General features: G+C 42.5%; 1 protein-coding gene across 32 annotated transcripts in view; it reads left to right on the forward strand.

Annotated features, from left to right (window-relative positions):
- MACF1 (microtubule actin crosslinking factor 1) overlaps window positions 1-20285 on the forward strand; it is a 340643-nt gene that overhangs the window by 154110 nt on the left and 166248 nt on the right. For 14 of the 32 annotated variants that reach the window (XR_015156209.1, XM_086380147.1, XM_086380182.1 and 11 more), the window contains exon 1: window positions 7495-10054. The exons of the other annotated variants lie outside the window; for them this stretch is intronic. Coding sequence is in view for 13 of the 14 variants with exons in the window: in XM_086380147.1 (XP_086236273.1) it covers window positions 9071-10054 (984 nt within the window). In the remaining variant the exon portion in view is untranslated. Of the gene's footprint in view, window positions 1-7494; window positions 10055-20285 lie in introns of those variants that run through there. 32 annotated transcript variants of the gene reach the window in all.

Genomic DNA, 20285 nt, shown 5'->3' on the forward strand with positions numbered 1-20285 from the left:
CCTAGCCTGCTGTACTCTGCTGTTACTGATTTTACTGAAAGATATAAACAGGTTTGCCCTAGTCTGTCTGCTGACGCATACTGGCTACCTGCTTTTCTCTGTTCACTATTTCAGCATAGCTGAATTTTGTCTTCTTATGGAGAGAAGTTATGCTGCCAGAGTATTTTCCCAGATGCAACTAATTACTTTTCTTTGCTGTTCTTGAAGGCTTGGCATTTGCCTATCAATTAGCTAAGTGTTTAGAAGTGTGGGGAAAGATTCCCTGCTTACAAAGCTTTTGGTTAACTGATAAAGGACCATACAGAACCTCCATGTAGAGGTCTTGCTGTAGATAGAAAGTGATGTATCTCTTGCTAGTTATCTATCATTGTGATTTTCTAGTCTTTAATTGTTGAGCTAACTGTTCTGTGCTAGCTATTCTCATCAAGAGTGCGTGGTATATAAAGCCAAATAGAAACGCAGAGAAGAACTATCAAATGTTAGGGGATCAGTAAAATAGTCATTCAAAAAACTAGATCATGGCATCCTATCCCATCACTTACGGGCAAACAGATGGGGGAAAAATGGGAACAGTGACAGACTTTATTTTCTTGGGCTCCAAAATCACTGCAGACGATGACTGCAACCATGAAATTGAAAGACGCTTGCTCCTTGGAAGAAAAGCAGAGACATCGCTTTGCCAACAAAGGCCCATATAATCAAAGCTGTGGTTTTTCCAGTAGTCATGTATGGATGTGAGAGTTGGACTATAAAGAAACCTGAACACTGAAGAATTGATGCTTTCGAACTGCAGTGCTGGAGAAGACTCTTGAGAGTCCCTTAGACAGCAAGGAGAGCAAATCAGTCAATCCTAAAGGAAATCAAGCCTGAATATTCATTGGAAGGACTGGTACTGAAGCTAAAGCACCAATATTTTGGCCACCTGATGCAAAGAGCTAACTCATTGGAAGAGACCTTGATGCTGGGAAAGATTAAGGGCACGAGGAGAAGGGGATGACAGAGAATGAGATGGTTGGATGGCATCACTGACCTGATGAACATGAGTTTGAGCAAACTCCCGGTTATAGTGAAGGACAGGGAAGCCTGGCATACTGCAGTCCTTGGGGTTGCAAAAAGTCAGACGTGACTGAACGACAAGAAAAAATAGTCATTATAGCCAATCTCTGTTATTGGTGTTAATGAAATAGATTAATGATGGAGATACATAGGTGCTGGTTGTCATTTCGAGGGAGTATGCAATTGAAGGAGAGGCTGATTCCAGAGTAGAAATTTGCTACTGCTGATGGGACTGGTAACTTTTTAGAGATTAATGATTTCCATTTTAACACCTACTAAAAAGATACACACTAAATGGGAAATAAATGGTTGACGTTTAAAAAAATTTTAATTTGAGTTTTTAATTAATGAAAATTTTAATTACCCAGAGAAGTACAGAAAAGTATATAACAGATCTTTATGTGTATAGTCACCTTCAGAATTAAACAGATATTAATAGTTTATATTTGCTTCAGATTTTTTCCTTTCTCTTTAAAAAAAGAACATTTCAGATACAGAAATTTTCTTGTTCCTTCATCCCCCAGGTAAATACTGTCCTGAAGTTGAAGTGTATCATTCTTGTATATGCTTTTGTACTTTTATGACAGATGAATGCCTTTTTTTTTTTTTAATATCAGACACATCGTATCTTCTATATATCCTGTTTTCTGTTTTTTTTTTAACCATGTTTTTGGGGTCTGTCTGTGTTGATAAAGGAGGACCTGATTTGCTTATTTTAACTAGTTTACATTGTCTATTATTTGAGTGAAGGCCCCTGCAGCTGTGTAACACAGCTATTATTATTTGCAGTAAATTATGTATTTGTATGAAGGAGACATTCATTGCTGCAGTAAACATCTGTCCTTATGCATATGGGAAAGTGAGTTTTGTGGCTAGACACCTGTTGTATACTTTTTCTGTACACTTCTTGTTTTGCCAGTAACTCTCAGAAGCCCGCTGTGACTCACAGGGCTGTGTGACACCTACTGCTGTCTAATGTGGTTGGTTGTTTTCTGGATCCCTGCCCTAGGACCCAAGCTTAAATATGAAGGGATTTCATCTCTTGTTTTCTTCTTTGCCTTGATTAGAGTAGGCATTCAATAAATGCTCATTAAATGAATGGATATTGTATGAAGTTGATCTTCTCAAAGCTGTGGGGTAGGTAGATCAGATGGCTAGACTATGATGTCTGTTTTCCTGTGTCCATTGTTCCAAGGAGGAAGTTGAAACACAGAGACCAACTGACTCTTTGAGGTTACATATGCAGATACTAATAGTAGAATTTCTTGTCTCTTGGTTTTGTCCAAGCCTATTTTGCAGTACCTGTTAGGATTTATGGTTTTCCTAGAAGATAAGTTCTTGAAAAATCAGAATCTGACAAAATTAGCTTTCCAACTTTCAAGTGTTTATTAAATACTAGTGTATGTTTAGCACTTGGAAATTTTAAAAGTCTGGGAGGTCAGGTCAAGAGTGGTCTTAGCCAGGCAGATTCAGGGTTTACATTTTTTTATTCTTTATGACACTTAGTGCTTGGCATATAGATGAGGCATTTTTTCTTATTTGTGGAATGAATGAATGAGCTGTGGAGTCTTTCATGCCCCCTGTCTCTATAGGAGACCCATGGGCAGTAAACAGTTATCTAGTAAAAGCCATAGGAGAAGACGTGAAAAACAGCAGGACATCAGAAGCCTGCTTTCCCCGAAGGCAGCCGTGCGTGTGCTAAGAGCTCAGGTTTGATGAGAGGATGGTCCAGGGGGCCGTCCTTGTGCTCAGAGATAACTTACTCGGGGCAATAGGGGAGGCAGAGGCCACGTGGAGAAAAGCAAGCACCTGAACTTTGGACCTTGGAACACAGCTATTTTCCTCAGAGCCTCATCAAGAAAAAGAGCGTATCAGGGCCCAGGCGGTGGTGGGGTGCCTCATACCTCTGAGCTTCAGTAATAAATGGGGAGAACAGGGATTTACTATAGGCCAGGCATGGAGCCACGCACTTTATAGACAGCATCCCATGAACCCTCTCTTAACCCCATTAAGTGGGTGGTAGTGTCCACCTTTTACCCGTAAGGAGACTGAATCATTTAGCCAGTTACTTAGCTACTAAACCTGCCTGCTAATGCAAGAGAAGTAAGAGATGCTGGTTTGATCCCTGGGTTGGGAACATCCCCTAGAGAAGGAAATGGCAACCCACTCCAGTATTCATGCCTGGAGAACCCCATGGACAGAGGAGCCTGGCAGGCTACAGTCCATGGGGTCACAAAGAGTCGGACAGGACTGAAGCGACTTACCACTACCTTGCTGAACTCTCCGCTCCTTTCCTAGACCAATTTTCCTCTGGAGTAGAAGGAAATGAAAGCCTGATTTGTCCAACATGTTCAGAAGTTCAAGGAGGAAAAGGCTCCTAGAAGTCATCTGTTCGACTTAACCTGCAGTAGCAGTCACAGCCAGAGGCCATTTCTTGCCCCAAGTTGATCGTTTTTAGGAATTGGGTTTGCTTTTATTTCAGGAACAGAACAAGACCCAGAAGAACAAGACTATTCAGAACAAGGCCCAGTTTCCCCCTCAGTCAGTCTCTTCCATCAGGAAGCTTCCATAAGCCTCTTATCCTTCTCCATCAGAGGACAGACAGAATGAAAACCACAATCACAGAAAACTGACCATTCTGATCACATGGACCACAGCCTTGCCTAACTCAATGAAACTATGAGCAATGCCGTGTAGGGCCAACCAAGACGGACGGGTCATGGTGGAGAGTTCTGACAAAATGTGGTCCCCTGGAGAAGGGAATGGCAAATCACTTCAGTATTCTTGCCTTGAGAACCCCTGAACAGTATGAAAAGGCAAAAAGATAGGACACTGAAAGATGAACTCCCCAGGGTGGTAGGTGCCCAATATGCTACTGCAGATCAGTGGAGAAATAACCAGAAGGAATGAAGAGACGGAGTCAAAGCAAAAACAACACCCAGTTGTGGATGTGACTGGTGATGGAAGCAAAGTCCGATGCTATAAAGAGCAATATTGCATAGGAACCTGGAATGTCAGGTCCATGAGTCAAGGCAAATTGAAAGTAGTCAAACAGGAGATGGCAAGAGTTAACATTGACAATTTAGGAATCAGTGAACTAAAATGGACTTGAATAGGTGAATTCAACTCAGATGACCATTATATCTACTACTGTGGGCAAGAATCCCTTAGAAGAAATGAAGTAGCTATCATAGTCAACAAATGAGTCTGAAATGCAGTATTTGGATGCAATCTCAAAAACGACAGAATGATCTCTGTTCGTTTCCAAGGCAAACCATCCAATATCACAATAATCCAAGTCTATGCACCGACCAGTAATGCTGAAGAAGCTGAAGTTGAATGGTTCTATGAAGACCTACAAGACCTTCTAGAACTAACACCCAAAAAAGATGTCCTTTTCATTATAGGGGACTGGAATGCAAAAGTGGAAGTCAAGAAATACCTGGAGTAACAGGCAAATTTGGCCTTGGAGTACAGAATGAGGCAGGGCAAAGGCTAGTAGAGTTTTGCCAAGGGAACCCACTGGTCATAGCAAGTACCCTCTTCTAGTAACACAAGAGAAGACTCTACACATGGACATCACCAGATGGTCAATACCAAAATCAGACTGATTATGTTCTTTGCAGCCAAAGACGGAGAAGCTCTATACAGTCAGCAAAAACACAACTGGGAGCTGACTGTGGCTCAGATCACGAACTCCTTATTGCCAAATTCAGACTTAAGTTGCAGAAAGTAGGGAAAACCACTAGACCATTCAGGTATGACCTAAATCACATCCCTTACCGTTATACAGTGAGAGTGACAAATAGATTCAAGGGATTAGATCTGATAGAGTGCCTGAAGAACCGTGGATGGAGGTTCGTGACACTGTGCAGGAGACAGGGATCAAGACCATCCCCAAGAAAAAGAAATGTAAAAAGGTAAAATGGTTGTCTGAGGAGGCCTTACAAATGGCTGTGAAAAGAAGAGAAGTGAAAGGCAAAGGAGAAAAGGAAACATATACCCATTTGAATGCAGAGTTCTAAAGAATAGCAAGGAGAGATAAGAAAGCCTTCCTCAGTGATCAATGCAAAGAAATAGAGGAAAACAATAGAATGGGAAAGACTAGAGATCTCTTCAAGAAAATTAAGATACCAAGGGAACATTTCATGCAAAGATGGGCTCAATAAAGGACAGAAATGTTACGAACCTAACAGAAGCAGAAGATATTAAAAAGAGGTAGGAAGAATACACAGAAGAGATATACAAAAAAGATCTTCACGACCCAGATAATCACGATGGTGTGATCACTCACCTAGAGCCAGACATCCTGGAATGTGAAGTCAAGTGGGCCTTAGGAAGCATCACTATGAACAAAGGTAGTGGAGGTGATGGAATTCCAGTTGAGCTATTTCAAATCCTGAAAGATGATGCTGTGAAAGTGCTGCACTCAATATGCCAGCAAATCAGGAAAACTCAGCAGTGGCCACAGGACAGGAAAAGGTCAGTTTTCATTCCAATCTAATGAAATGAAACGCCAATGAATGCTCAAATTACCGCACAATTGCACTCATCTCACACGCTAGCAAAGTAATGGTCAAAATTCTCCAAGCCAGGCTTCAACAGTATGTGAACCGTGAACTTCCAGATGTTCAAGCTGGATTTAGAAAAGGCAGAACAACCAGAGATCAAATTGCCAACATCCGTTGGATCGTCGAAGAAGTGAGAGAGTTCCAGAAAAACATCTACTTCTGTTTTATTGACTGTGCCAAAGCCTTTGACTGTGTGGATCACAAGAAACTGGAAAATTCTTAAAGAGATGGGAATACCAGACTACCTGACCTGCCTCCTGAGAAATCTGTCTGCAGGTCTAGAAGCAACAGTTAGAACTGGACATGGAACAACAGACTGGTTCCAAATAGGGAAAGGAGTACGTCAAGGCTGTATATTGTCACCCTGCTTATTTAACTTCTGTGCAGAGTACATCATGAGAAGTACTGGACTGGATGAAGCACAAGCTGCATTCAAGGTTGCTGGGAGAAATATCAGTAACCTCAGATATGCAGATGCCACCACACTTATGGCGGAAAGCAAAGAAGAACTAAAGAGGCTGTTGATGAAAGTAAAAGAGGAGAGTGAAAAAGTTGGCTTCAGTTCAGTTCAGTTGCTCAGTTGTGTCCGACTCTTTGCGACCCCATGAATCACAGCACGCCAGGCCTCCCTGTCCATCACCAACCCCCGGAGTTCACTCAGACTCACGTCCATCGAGTCAGTGATGCCATTGGCTTAAAACTTAACATTCAGAAAACTAAGATCATGGCATCTGGTCCCATCGCTTCCTGGCAAATAGATGAGGAAACACTGGAAACAGTGACAGACTTTATTGTTTCGGGCTCCTAAATCACTGCAGATGGTGACTGAAGCCATGAAATTAGAAGACGCTTACTCCTTGGAAGAAAAGTTATGACCAACCTAAACAGCATATTAAAAGGCAGAGACTTTACCAACAAAGGTCCGTCTAGTCAAGGCTATGATTTTTCCAGTAGTCATATGTGGATGTGAGAGTTGGACTATAAAGAAAGCTGAGCACCGAAGAATTGATGCTTTTGTACTGTGGTGTGGGAAGACTTTGAGAGTCCCTTGGAGTGCAAGGAGATCCAACCAGTCCATCCTAATGGAAATTAGACCTGAATATTCATTGGAAGGACTGATGATGAAGCTGAAACTCCAATACTTTGGCCACCTGATGCGAAGAACTGACTCATTTGAAAAGACCCTCATGCTGGCAAAGATTGAGGGCAGGAGGAGAAAGGGACGACAGAGGAAGAGGTGGTTGGATGGCATCGCTGCCTTAATGGACATGAGTTTGAGTATACTCCTGGAGTTAGTGATGGATAGGGAGGCCTGGCGTGCTGCAGGCCATGGTGTCGCAGAGTTGGACCTGACTGACTGTACTGTACTGTACTGAACAGGAACAAAATTTAAGCTTGGGCCTTGGGGTGTGCATCTGTGAAGTCCCTTAGTTCCAGCACTCTTCATTGGAGGAGTGAAGGTCTGGTGCCTGCCTGGAGGGTTATATTGTTATGTCAGAGTTTTTGCTGATTAGGTGATTTCCTGGAGTCTGACTGAGTTTCTCTCCCCTGCTAACCTCCTGGTCCTATTTCTTGCTGTGGTTTATCATGGTCATAAGATGATTCGCAGTCAGCCTTGGGAAAGGCCTAGGGGAGAAGGGAGAAAGAATACCTCCCGCAAAGGTCAGGCACTCTGGCATGAATCCGGTGTCAAGCACGGTGTAGGAGCTGTGACTTCAGGGCTTCTCATGCTTTCCTTCGTGATGGGCATTTTTCAGGTCTCCAGGAGAGGTGGGTAGGCTTACTTAGAGCCAGGCCAGCTATTTCTCTCTGCAGAATGGTCTGGATCCTACTGGTATAGAATAAATAACTTCAACTGGGAGAAAACACGTGTAGCCTCTATCCTTCCACTCCATTTGGAGCCCTTTGGACTGTGCTGTTATCTCATCTGTCACATGTATACTTAAAAAAAAAAAAAAAAAAGAGGCGGGCAAAGCCCACTGGCACAACAGGGTAGTTTTTGAATCCAACTTTTCAGGCCTTTAATTCAGACTTCCTGCCCTGCTGCAATTTGAGTAAAAACCATCTGGGCCTCATTTTAGCAACTTCCTCTCTCACTCCCAAATAGCAAGAGTTATCTTTTCATTTGAGTTCTTGGTTTTTGTGAGTCTAGTTGCCAATTCAAAACAGTGGAGTATCTAACTGTTTTACTTAACTGGATACAGACTTGCATCCCCGCTGCAAGTAGAAAACAATGTAACTCGGGGTTCAAGTTCAAAGTCTTCAACAGGCGTCCATGTTCTGACTGTAGCCCTGTGTAAATAAATCCATTTTCTTTGAGCCTTAGTTTCTGTACCTATAAAGTGTAAAATGATAGTTTTGACTTCATTTGGTTACTGTGGGAATTGAATGAGGTAATCCATGGCTTAGCACAGGGCGTGGTACATGACAAAATGCTAAAACTGCATTAGCTGTCCGCAGCAGCAGTAATCACTGTTGAACGGTCATGTCAAGTATTGTTCAGCAGAAACACTGCTTCTCTGTTGTGTTTGTAAGTGGTATCCTTTTTACCCAACATCCTTAATACTGTACTCAAAACTGATTTCCGATTGTTCCCTCTGTGTGTCATCGGCCAGCAGAATTAACAGATGTCTGTCAAAATTTCTTTCTCTCTGAAAAGAAGGGAAAGAAATGCTGCAAAAGTCTAGATCTTTAAAGCGTGTGTTTCTTTTTGTAACCATGAAGATTAGGCTCTGGTTTCCAGGTAATCATTTTATTGTTTCTTGACCTGAAAAATTTGAGAATATGTTAATCCTGTTAGATATTTGCTTTTGGACATGTCAGTGCAGCTGTTGAAATCTAGCTCCCTTCACAGTTTGGGGGCCATAGTCCTCGGCCCTGGTTCTTCCCGGCCCTGGTTCCTCTCGGCCCTTCCCTTCCTGGTTGGTACCAGCAGCTGGTTCGCTTTCCCCCTTTCTCCTCCTCCTTCCTTCACGTTACCTTCTCCCAGGGCTTCTCTTCTTTCCCCCTCCCTTTTCCATTTACTCTTACATTCCCTCCCTCCTTCCCGCCCTCCCTAATTCCTCTCCTCCCCTGGTTTCTAGCTCCTTTTTGCTTTCTGTTTGTGTTTCTGAGGGCCGTGCTCCAATTACCTCATATTTGGAGAGAGGAAGCTGTAGCCAATCCGGTTTCTGTCTGCTTTTAGGTCAAGTGATTTCTGAACTGCAGTGAGATGCTTTGAATTTGTCTTGTTGCAGCTCTGAGCCTGTAAGATGGCTGTCTGAATCGGCAGCGGCTGGAAGAGACAGAGAGAGAGGCGGGGAGGGAGGCAGGAAGAATTGGAGGGGTTGCCGGCGTAGTGCATGTTTTTAAATGTACATCTAATCCGATGAAGCCGAGGTTGGGATTTCTCTGGGATCCCAGGACTGGCTTAGCTGCGTTTTTGAGATTAGGAGAGGAAAGCAATGGGAAATTCGCTGGGCTGCGTTAAGGAGCCGAAAGATTCAATAGCCGTTCCCGAGAAGGCTCCCATATCTCCTAAGAAAAGGGTTCGGTTCAAAAGGAAGTGGAAGGGGAAGAAAACCCCTACTCCAGCAGCACCCCGTGAGGAAGAACCCTTGCAGGGAACTGGAGCCCTCGAAGAGACCGGAACCCTGACGAAGTTAACAGTGAGTCTCCAGAAGGGGGAAGGAGTGGGAGGGGCCGAGCCACCACCACCCCCGAACGTGTTGCTGCCCAGGGACTTGGCCCCCAGCTCAGGGGTGGGAGCCCAGGGCATGATCGTTCAGGTGAAGGAGAGGTTCCAGGGGGAGATCCAGACCGCTCAGCTTTTGTTGGAGAATGAGTCATCAGTTGCCGGAGGGGTCTGGGATTCCCTGGAAGAGGGGACGACTGTCATCGCTCACCTGCTCGATAACCCGGCAGAAAGGAACTGCGAGAAGTCAGTGAGCCAACTGGTGGAATTTCCGAGGACAGCCTCCTGCAGCAGCAGGGCCGTGCTGCTGCCTTTGCACAGGGGGACTGCAGTGGAGAAAGGAGCCGCTCTGCTAGGAATCAGGAGCAGCGCTTCCCCCAGGACAGACCACCCCGCCGACACAGACAGTCTTTCTGCCGGCTGGAGTGTTGGCGGAGGAACCAAGGGCATCTTAAGTGCCCCTCAGACAGGTCCCTGGACTGTGGAACATTCCGCTCCTTCATCACTGCCAGACCAGCCGAGAGGCCAGAGCCGCACAGAGCCTGCCCGTGCGGGTCGAGTGCCCCCCCAGGTGCCCAGACTGCCTACTTCTCAGAGTGACATATCCATCAGCGGCCCGACTCTGAGCATCTTGCCATCCTCCTCCGGCTATGGCAGCGACGGGCCCCACTTACGTGGAATCCAGCCTAAAGACCCGGAGCCTGAAAAGAGCTCCACGTCCTTCTCAGAAGAGGATGGCACCCTTTCTTTGGAGGCAAGCCACGCCCCCTCATGGGGTCTAGAGTTGACGGGTGGGCATGCTTAAGGGATAGTCAAGCGGCGGTTTGCATTACTGGCCTCAAACTTACAGAAGTGGAGCGCGGCGAGCAGTGAGGAGCGCGATGCTGCTTCTTACACTTTACCTGTCAGTCGGATACCGGGAGTTAGCCACTGCTACGCTCGGCAAGCAGAATCTATTTCAGGTCTGCCCCTTGATGCTTGAAACCAGCTTCTTGTCTCTGGGGACTCCCTGACTCTGGGTAATCATGCCGCATAATTGCTCCAGCTATCTGGTGGGGTTATCTCTCAAGGTGCAGGGCTAGGTAATACTTCACTCTCAGCAGGTCTGTTTTATCAGCTTCCCTGCTGTAGGAAGTTGTAGTGTACAGCAAGGTGACAGGGAGGCTGGCTGACTCTTTGAAGTGAGGTGGAAGGGGTCAGGGGGAGGCCCTGTCTTCGGTGTGAGTGTGACTGCTCTTCTCCCTGGAGAATGGTGTCCTTCCTGGAGCTGATGTAATCTTTCCCCCGAGGGGACGCTGCTAATGACAACACCCATTCCCGAGGTGGAGCGGCTAGTCCTCCACTGGTTCCTAATTCCAGCACTGGAGGAGAGGGACATAGATTTATCTGGAGATTAGTCCAGAGCTTGAGGGGCCAGGTAGGGAGGGTTAGAGCAGTCTGAAGGTTCAAGGCTAAAAACAGTCTGTTTTCAGATCAGACTTGTTTATGTCCCTAACATGTTTTTGTTTGTGAGATACGTATTCAGACATAAGTGGAGGTGGTGGTAGTGATAAGTGGTGGGTGCTGTGAATGTTTTTAGGAGTCAAGGAGCAGGTGAGAATTTAAGAACTCTGAACACAGAGAGGAGGGAAAACCCCAGGTGGTACAGGGTTTGGTCTGGCACATATGAGGTGAACATGTAGGTGGCTGAAGTTATAATCATTGGTGACTGAAGAACTTTTGTTGGCATATCAGTCTCTGCAGCAGAAGAAAAAAACTTTAGGGGCCAGAGGTAGAAGATGGAGCAGGGCATTTTCCATGTAGGGCTGTGGTCAGCTGCCCAGGTGCCTCCAGAGCAGACAGGGTCCCACCTGCTGCTGCCCTGCTTCTCACCAACAGCAGGACGCTGGGGAGAGATGCAAATTTAAGGTGACCTGTGATGAAAATGCCTGTTTGGGTAATGAATTTACCCCATGGATAGGCCCATTCCAGTGCCCTTTATTATTATAGAGTTTGGACAGTTGGAGGAAACAGTTGGAGAACAGTTGGAGGAAAAAATGGTCATTGAAAAATATTTATTACGTGGTTGGGCAAGGGGCATCCTTGGGCTTTTCATATAAAAATGTGTGTGTGTATGTGTATTAAGGTGGGGAGGGAGGCAGTGAGGCTGCTGGGGTGGGGTGTATCTGAGTTTCATTGGATAAGACGAAACGTCAAAGTCAGCTTTTACCTTGGTACAAGAACGGATGTAGAGTAATTGCGGCAGAACCAGTGGCTGAATGGATCACTCTTTTGATATTCCTGAAGTTGTGGAGGCATCGTGATGATTTAGGATACATGCTTAGAATTAAGAGTGAGGTTTTTAGAAAGTTTGGAATATAAAATGTGAAGGAGCTCACATTTAGTGGAAGTCAATTCAAGATAATGTCCCATATGTGACTGTGGTACTTTTGGAGCAGGAAGGCTCTGGACAACTCTGTGAGGAGCCTCCAAGAAGAGATTGGTAGAAGAAACCTCTGGACCATGGTCTATAGTTTGACCAAATCAACAGCAGTGTGATTCTTGGGCTGTTCAGTATGAGAATCGTACTGGTGTGTGGTGCTTTCTGGGCAGTCAAGCTCTACATCCTGTCCCAGCTTCCCTGAGAGCAGACATGACCAGACTACACAGTTAGGGCCTAGGAAGAAAAACTAGGTGACCTCGAGTCAGCTTAGAAGTCTGACATGTCTTTGAGGTTCTGTGTCCATCTGGTGATGCAGGGACCACAGACTGTATGACCATCCTGTATGACAGATAAGAAGTAACTTCTCAAGATAAGTGTCCCTTATCCCTTAAGGATGAAGGTCCTTAAGTTCACAGGGGCCTGAAACCCTCCTTGGTCTCTGAAGGTCTTATCTTCAGGGAGCTGCGCCCTGCCTGGTAGGCTGCTCACAAGGCCTGGGGACAGCGACAGCCAGAGAGGCAGGGGAGCATGTTCTGACACTGAAGATCTCCTGGGAAATGCGGGTTGAGCCTCAGGGCGAGAGCATCTGACTGGAATGTGAGGGCCCTGGGAGGACGCAGGGGTCAGGAGAGCAGCCGCTGCTGGTCACACACCAGCTCCTTCCTAAAGAGGGAACAGCAGGCACTCCAACAGAGTTGATTTTTTGTTTGTTGGTTGGTTCTTGTTTTGTTTTGTCTTTAACATGTCAGGGTGGGAAACAGCAAACTTTTCGCTCCGGAGTGGTGTCTGCCCTTGACATAACTCAGGCCACATTGCCTCTCCCGTTGATGCCCCAGGGCATGGTGATGGGAGAGGGGCCAGACTGTGCCGGCACAGAAACTTGGCAGCGGGTTTGTTTCTTTTCAGGACGGAGAGAAATGGGAACTGATTCTGATTCCTGCTGAGTGCCGGCTTTGGGTAATAGAAGACAAATGGTCTGCTTTTCTGTTCACCTGGTAGAGCTGATTCTTCTCTTGACAGGAAACAGTTAACAACGGAAATACGATGACAGCAGCCAGGGGACAAAAATGGTTTTCAGAATGATAAGTAGACTTGGATTTGGAGCTGGGTGGGAGCGAGTTAACAGCAGTTGTACTTTGATGTCAGACAAAGGCCTTCGCTGGTCCAATCCATCTCTCAGGATTCCCTGCTCCCAGCTGCCATCGATAGCTGTAATACCTGGCTTAATGGAACAAGGAAAATTGTTGAAAATCCCTTTCTTTTCTCTCTTGGCTCCACCGCCAGTCTCCTGGCCATGGTTAGTGGATTCTGTCGAATGAAGAATTTGGCCGAATACCATTGCCCTTGCCACAAACCCTTAGATTTCGGGTGAATAGTCAGAAAACACTGGGACTAGACATGATGAGAAAGAAATCAGTTGGTATATTATTTTCTGGGCTACGCCTTTTCAGTTATAAGTATCCTTTTCACATCTCTCCTCTTTAATTATAGAGAAAGTTGTTTTTACTAATACTGGCTTTGTATTACAAGAAAAAAGCAAAATTAACCACATGATACTATTGGAGGAATGTAGCAGTTAAAGTTACAGTTAGGCCTTTATTTAAGAAAGGAATTTTTTTCTTTTAAAAAGTTTTATTTAATTAAAAATACTACCAAAGAATAATTATTTTTCAGGTATTACAATGGTGTTGTGGCTATGTTAAAAAAAAAGAATCTTTAGAGACACATACTGAAGTGTTTTTAGAGGAAATGAGAGTGTGGAATTTGCTTTATGATAATAGGGGAGGAGTGAAGTGGGTGGAGTGTAGATGAAGCAAGATTAGCTATGAGTTGATATGGTTGGAACTGGGTGATTGGTACATAGGAATTTACAGTATCATTCTTTTTTATATATATTTGGTATTTTCCAATTCAAATGGAACATTTTTTTCTGAGTTTTGATTTTTTTTTTTACTGTTCTTTTCACTAATTTATTTTATTTTGGAAAATTATTTTTGTCAAATTATGTTATTTATATTAACATGTAATGAGTTTATTATCTTTTTTAAAAAAAAATACCATCCCACACACCTCTGGGAATCACCAGTTTCTTCTCTGTATCTATAAACCTTTTTTCTTTTTTTAAAGCTTTCCATGTGTAAGGAAGATTATACAGTATTGTCTTTGTCTGATTTATTTCACTTAGTGTAATACCCTTGAGATCCAATGATGTTGTTGCAAATGATAGGATTTCATTCTTTTTAATGGCTGAGTGATATTCCATTGAGTATATCTGCCACAATTCCTTTATCTGTTCATCCATTGATGGACATTTCAGTTGTTTCCAAATCTTAGTTATTGTAAATAAAGCTGCAGTGAAGGTCCATATATTTTTTCAAGTTAGTATTTTCATTTTCTTTGGATAAGTACCAGAAGTGATGTTGAGCATCTTTTGATATACCTGTTGACCATCTGTGTGACTTCTTTGGAAAAAATGTGTATTCTGATCTGCCCATTTTTAAATGGGATTGCTTATGTTTTTGCTGTTGAGTTGTGTAAATTCTTTATGTATTTTGGATGTTAACTTCTTATCAGATGTATGATTAGCAAATATTTCCTCCCATTCAGTGGGTTGCCTTTTCATTTTGTTGGTGGTTTCCTTTGCTGTGTAGAAGCTTTTCGTGTGTCTGTTGTTGATGTTTTATGTGTGTTGTTGATTTGCTTTTGGCATCAGATTAAATACATGATTGCCCAAATCTACGTCAAGGAGCTTGCTGCTTAGTTTCTTTCTTTCCTTTTTTTTTTTTTTTTAAACTTCTTATTTTGTATTGGGGTATAGCCGACGAGCAATGTTGTGATAGTTTCAGGTGGACAGGGAAGGGACTCGACTATATGTGTACAGGTATCCATTCTCCCCCAAACTCCCCTGACATGCGTTCTGTCACATAGTATTGAGCAGAGCTGCATGTGCCATACAGTAGGTCCTTGTTGGTTATCCATTTTAAATAGTAGCAGAGTAAACATGCGGAGAAGGCAATGGCACCCCACTCCAGTACTCTTGCCTGGAAAATCCCATGGACGGAGGAACCTGGTAGGCTGCAGTCCATGGAGTCGCTAAGAGTCGGACACGACTGAGCTACTTCACTTTCACTTTTCACTTTCATGCATTGGAGAAGGAAATGGCAACCCACTCCAGTGTTCTTGCCTGGAGAATCCCAGGGACAGGGGAGCCTGGTGGGCTGCCGTCTATGGGGTCGCACAGAGTCGGACACGACTGAAGTGACTTAGCAGTAGCAGTAGCAGAGTAAACATGTCCATCCCAAACTGCCTAACTATTCCTTCCCACAAGCAACCTTAAGTTTGTTCTCTGTGAGTCTCTGTTTTGTAAATTCATCTGTACCATTTCTTTTTAGATTCCACATATAAGGGATGACCTTCTCTGTTCCAATATTTTCTTCTAGGAGTTTTATGATTTTAGGTCTTATGGTCAAGTCTTTAATCCACTTTGAGTTAATTTGGAGATATGATGTAAGATAATGGTTGAATTTTATTCTTTGGTGTGTGGCTGTCATTTTCCCAACACCGTTTATTGAAGAGACTCTCCTTTAACCATTGTGCATTTTTGGCTCCTTTTTTTGTAAATTAATTGACTGCATATGCATGGATTTGTTTCTGGGTTTTATCTTCTGTTTCATTTATCTATGTGTCTATTTTTATGCCAAATACCATACTGTTTTAATTATTACATCTTTGTAATTTTGTTGGAAATTGGGGAGCATGATGCCTCCAGCTTTGTTCTTTTCTCCAGATTGCTTTGGTTAATCAGTGTGTGTGTGTGTGTGTGTATTTCCATACACATTTTAGGATTATTTGTTCTAATTGAAAAATGCCATTGGAATTTTTATAGAGATTGTTTTGAATTTGTAAGTTGCTTTGAGTAGTATGGGCATTCTAACTATTGATTCTTCCAGTTTGTGAGCACAGAATTTCTTTCCATTTATTTGTGTTGAAATTTATTTCATTTATGTCTTACAGTTTTCAATATACAGGTCTTTCACCTTCTTGGTTGAATTTATTCCTAGATATTTTATTCTTTTTGATGCAGTTGTAAATGGGATTGTTTTCTTAATTCTCTTTCTGATTGTTACTAGTGTATAAAAATGCAACAGATTTTTGTATATTGATTTTGTATTCTGCAAATTACTGAATTTGTTTATTCCAATAGTTTTTTGATGTCTTTAGGAATCCTTAGGGTTTTCTATATATAATATCCTGTCATCTGCAAATTGTGGTACTTTTATGTCTTCCTTTCCAATTTGGATGCCTTTTCTTTCTTTTCCTTGCCTAATAGCTCTGGCTAGGACTTTTAGCATTATGCTGAATAAAGCGGTGAGAGTAGACATCCTTGTCTTGTTCCTGATCTTATAGGATAGGAAGGGCTTTCATCTTTTCATCATTGAGTATAATGTTAGCTCTGGCTAACATTATAGTGAAATACCTTTCCTCTATACCTGCTTTGTTGAGAATTTTTATCATAAATGTTGTTGAATTTTGTCAAGTGATTTTTATGCATCTGTTGAGATGATATGACTTTTGTTCTTACTTTTGTTTGTGTGTGGTATATAACATTGACTGATTTATGGATGTTGAACTAGCCTTGCATACCTGGAATAAATCATACTTGATCATGGTATGTGATCCTTTTAATGTATTGTTGAATTTGGTTTGCTAATATTATTTTGAGGATTTTTGGATCTCTGTTCGTCAGGGATGTTAGCCTGTAATTTTCTTTTCTTGTGTTGTTTTTGTCTGGTTTTGTTAGCAAGGTAATGCTGGCCTCATAAAATGAGTTTAGAAGAGTTCCCGCCTCTTCTATTTTTGAAAGAAATTTAAGAAGTATTGGTGTTAATTCTTCTTTGAATGTTTGATAGAGTCTATCATTGAAGCTGTCCTGGACTTTTGTTTGTTGAGAGATTTTTGATTACTGATGGATTCTCCTTAATATTAATCAGTCTGTTCAGATTTTTCATTTCATCTTAATTAAGTCTTGCTGCTGCTGCCGCTGCTGCTAAGTTGCTTCAGTCGTGTCCGACTCTGTGCGACCCCATAGACGGGAGCCCACCAGGCTCTGCCATCCCTGGGATTCTCCAGGCAAGAACACTGGAGTGGGTTGCCATTTCCTTCTCCATCAGTCTTGTTAGGTTGTATATTTCTAGGAATTCATCCATATTTTCTAGATTGTCCAACTTGTTGGTGTATAATTTTTCATAGTAGTCTCTCATAATCCTTTGTATTTCTATGGCATCAGTTGTAATATCTTCTCTTTCATTTCTGATTTTATTTGTGTACTCTGTTTTTCTTGGTGAGTCTAGCTGAAGGCTTGCCAATTTTATTAACCTTTTCAAAGAACCATCTCTTAGTTTTGTTATTCTTCTCTACTGTTAGGAAAAATAATGGAGGAATTATTATACAGTACATGGAGCTTCCCTGGTGGCTCAGCTGGTAAAGAACCTGCCTGCCAATGCAGGAGATGCAAGAGATGTGGGTTCAATCCCTGGGTCTGGAAAATCCCCTGGAGAAGGAAATGACAACCTACTCCAGTATTCTTGCCTGAAAAATTCCATGGATAGAGAAGCCTGGTAGGCTACACTCCATGGGGTTGCAAAGCATTGGACACGACTGAGCACGCATGCGTGCGCGCGCGCACACACACACACACACACACACACACACACACACACATTATGTAGTGCATATGCTGAAAAAAGATTAATGTCCAGAATATTTGAAGTGTAGTGTAAGTGAGGTGGTTAAGAGTATGGAGCCAGGTTGGCTGAGTTTGAATTCTAGCTCTACTACTTACTAGCAGTGTACCTCGGGGCAAGTTACTGAATATCTCTGTGGCACAATTTCCTTATTTGTAAACTGAGGATAAGAATAGTATATACTTTTCAGGGTTGTTGTGAGAATTGTAAGAGTTAATGCAAGTAAAACACAATGAAAGTGAAAGTGTTAGTTACTCAGTCATCAGTTATTGATGTTATTTAAATAATTTGTATAAATAAACAAGAAAAATGTAAACATGCTAGTAGAAAAAACAGGGGAAACCCAGGAATAAGAATTCACAAAAAGAAGAAGAAGAAAAACCCCAAATGCCTCATACACAGGATTCTTTCTCACTAGTATTCAAAGATATAAAACTCAAAATAACAACAGAATGCTATTTTATACCCATGAGACTGGCAGAAAATAAAAAGCTTGAAAATGCATAGTGTAGGCAAAGATGCAGAATGATGGAAAAAACACTTTACACCCTTGTTGATAGAAGTATAAATTGCTGTTGTTATTTGGACAGTAGTTTGGTGATATTTAGGAGAATTTGAAAATGCCCATATTCTGTGATCTAGGATTTCCATTCTAATAATATTCCCTGAAAAGTCTTCCATGACTCTGAATTTGAATATCGAAAGGAGAGCTCCCGTGATCTTTACCTAATTCTCTTGTTGGTAATAAACACAGCTGCCATAAGATCGCCCTAGCGAGGCATTTGTAATGAATTACTACCTGTACCCTCACCTGTTTCTTGAATGAAACGTTTTCAAAGTCTGATGCCTTCACTGTAGTGGGATGAAGTCGGCTAGAAACTTCAAGACACATGAATCAAGTATTATTATTAGCTCATTACATCTAGTTCATTCCCTGAGACTTACATAGACTTAAAAGTTCACATTCCTCAGCCTGGTATTCCAACCCCTCCATAATCTGTCTAATCTTCTCTCCTACATCAATTCCCAAGTAGAACTTTCATGTCTTAACAGGTCGACCTCTTAACCATCTACCACTATTCCTGTTCCAGCTTCTAATCTTTGTTTGTATCCACTTTCTACATAGAATTCTTTTCTTCTTTTTTTGTTTGTTTGTTTGTTTCTATAACATCCTTCAAGGATGCTTTTAAATCACACTTCTTTAAGAAGTATTTTTATCACTCTGAAGTGAAGTGAAAGTCACTCAGTCGTGTCCCACTCTTTGCAACCCCATGGTCTATACAGTCCATGGAATTCTCCAGGCCAGAATACTGGAGTGGGTTGCCATTTCCTTCTTCAGTACTCTAGCCCATACTAATTAATTATGCTGAGATCCTCTATTGAATATTACTATTTACTATACATTTTTAAAGAAATATTTATTTATTTGCTGGGTCTTAGTGCAGCACATGTGGAGAAGGAAATGGCAACCCACTCACTCCAGTATTCTTGCCTGGAGAATCCCAGGGACAGAGGAACCTGGCAGGCTACAGTCCATGGATCACAAAGAGTTGGACATGACTGAAGAGACTTAGCATGTACACAGGCATTACGGCACGTGGGATCTTCGTTATTCATTGCAGCATACAGGATCTTTAGATATAGCACGTGGACTCTTAGTTGCAGCATCTGGGATCTAGTTCCCTGACCAGGGACTGAACCCAGGTCCCCTACATTGGGAGTGTGGCGTTTTAACCACTGACCACCAGGGAAGTCCCTATTTACTGTATTATTGTTCCTCTTTTGGGGCCTTGCTGCTGCTGCTGCTAAGTCACTTCAGTCGTGTCCGACTCTGTGCGACCCCACAGACGGCAGCCTACCAGGCTCCCCTGTCCCAGGGACTCTCCAGGCAAAAACACTGGAGTGGGTTGCCATTTCCTTCTCCAATGCATGAAAGTGAAAAGTAAAAGTGAAGTTGCTCAGTCATGTCCGACCCTTAGCGTCCCCATGGACCCTTAGCGTCCAGGCGCCTCCATCCATGGGATTTTCCGGGCAAGAGTACTGGAGTGGGGTGCCATTGCCTTCTCCGTTTTGGGGCCTTAAATCATGTGAAACTCTTTCCTGTGATTTTACCACAAATGCCTAAATACAAGGTAAAGTTTTTTCCTTCAAAAATTAGCCTTCAAAAAAAGAGGGGGGCGGATTCTCTTTGTATTGGATTTTTTAAAATAAAGTCTTTCTTGTTATTGGGCTTCTAGTGAAATTATAGTCAGTTCATGAAAAAGGATTAATGAATCTGCTAATTCATTGGATACCAGTTTTTGTAGAGATCAACTAACAAAACTGATTCAACAAAAAGAGTAACTGAGGAAATTCTCTGGCAGTCCAGTGATTAGGACTCTGTGCTTCCAATCAGGAGGCCTGGTTTTGATCCCTGGTTGGGAAACTAAGATCTTGCAAGCCACATGGCCATAGAGAAGAAAAGAGTAACCGAAAATCTAAGAAAGTTTAGCTATTGTTCTTAAACACTAAGTTTAAGTGTTGAATGTAGCAATTGTATGTGTTTAATCATATTTTTAAAAATTTTATTTTTTAAAATTAAAAGCATTTTTTTTTAGCCATGCTGCATAGCCCATGGGATCTTAGTTCCCCAATCAGGGATCAAATAGCACCTCCTGCAGTGGGAGTATGGAATCTTACCCACTGGACCATGAGGGACGTCCTGAAAACTTGCAAAACATCACCCACATCACTTATAAAAGAACACACACAAGCAAGTGATCACATTATGGAAATCATAAATAGCAATAGAATGAATGGGGAAAACCAGTGTTACACAA

Source organism: Bos grunniens, chromosome 3 (assembly GCF_055505025.1).
Source record: "Bos grunniens cultivar Pamir isolate PY7600 chromosome 3, Bosgru_T2T1.0, whole genome shotgun sequence".
NCBI lineage: Eukaryota > Metazoa > Chordata > Mammalia > Artiodactyla > Bovidae > Bos > Bos grunniens.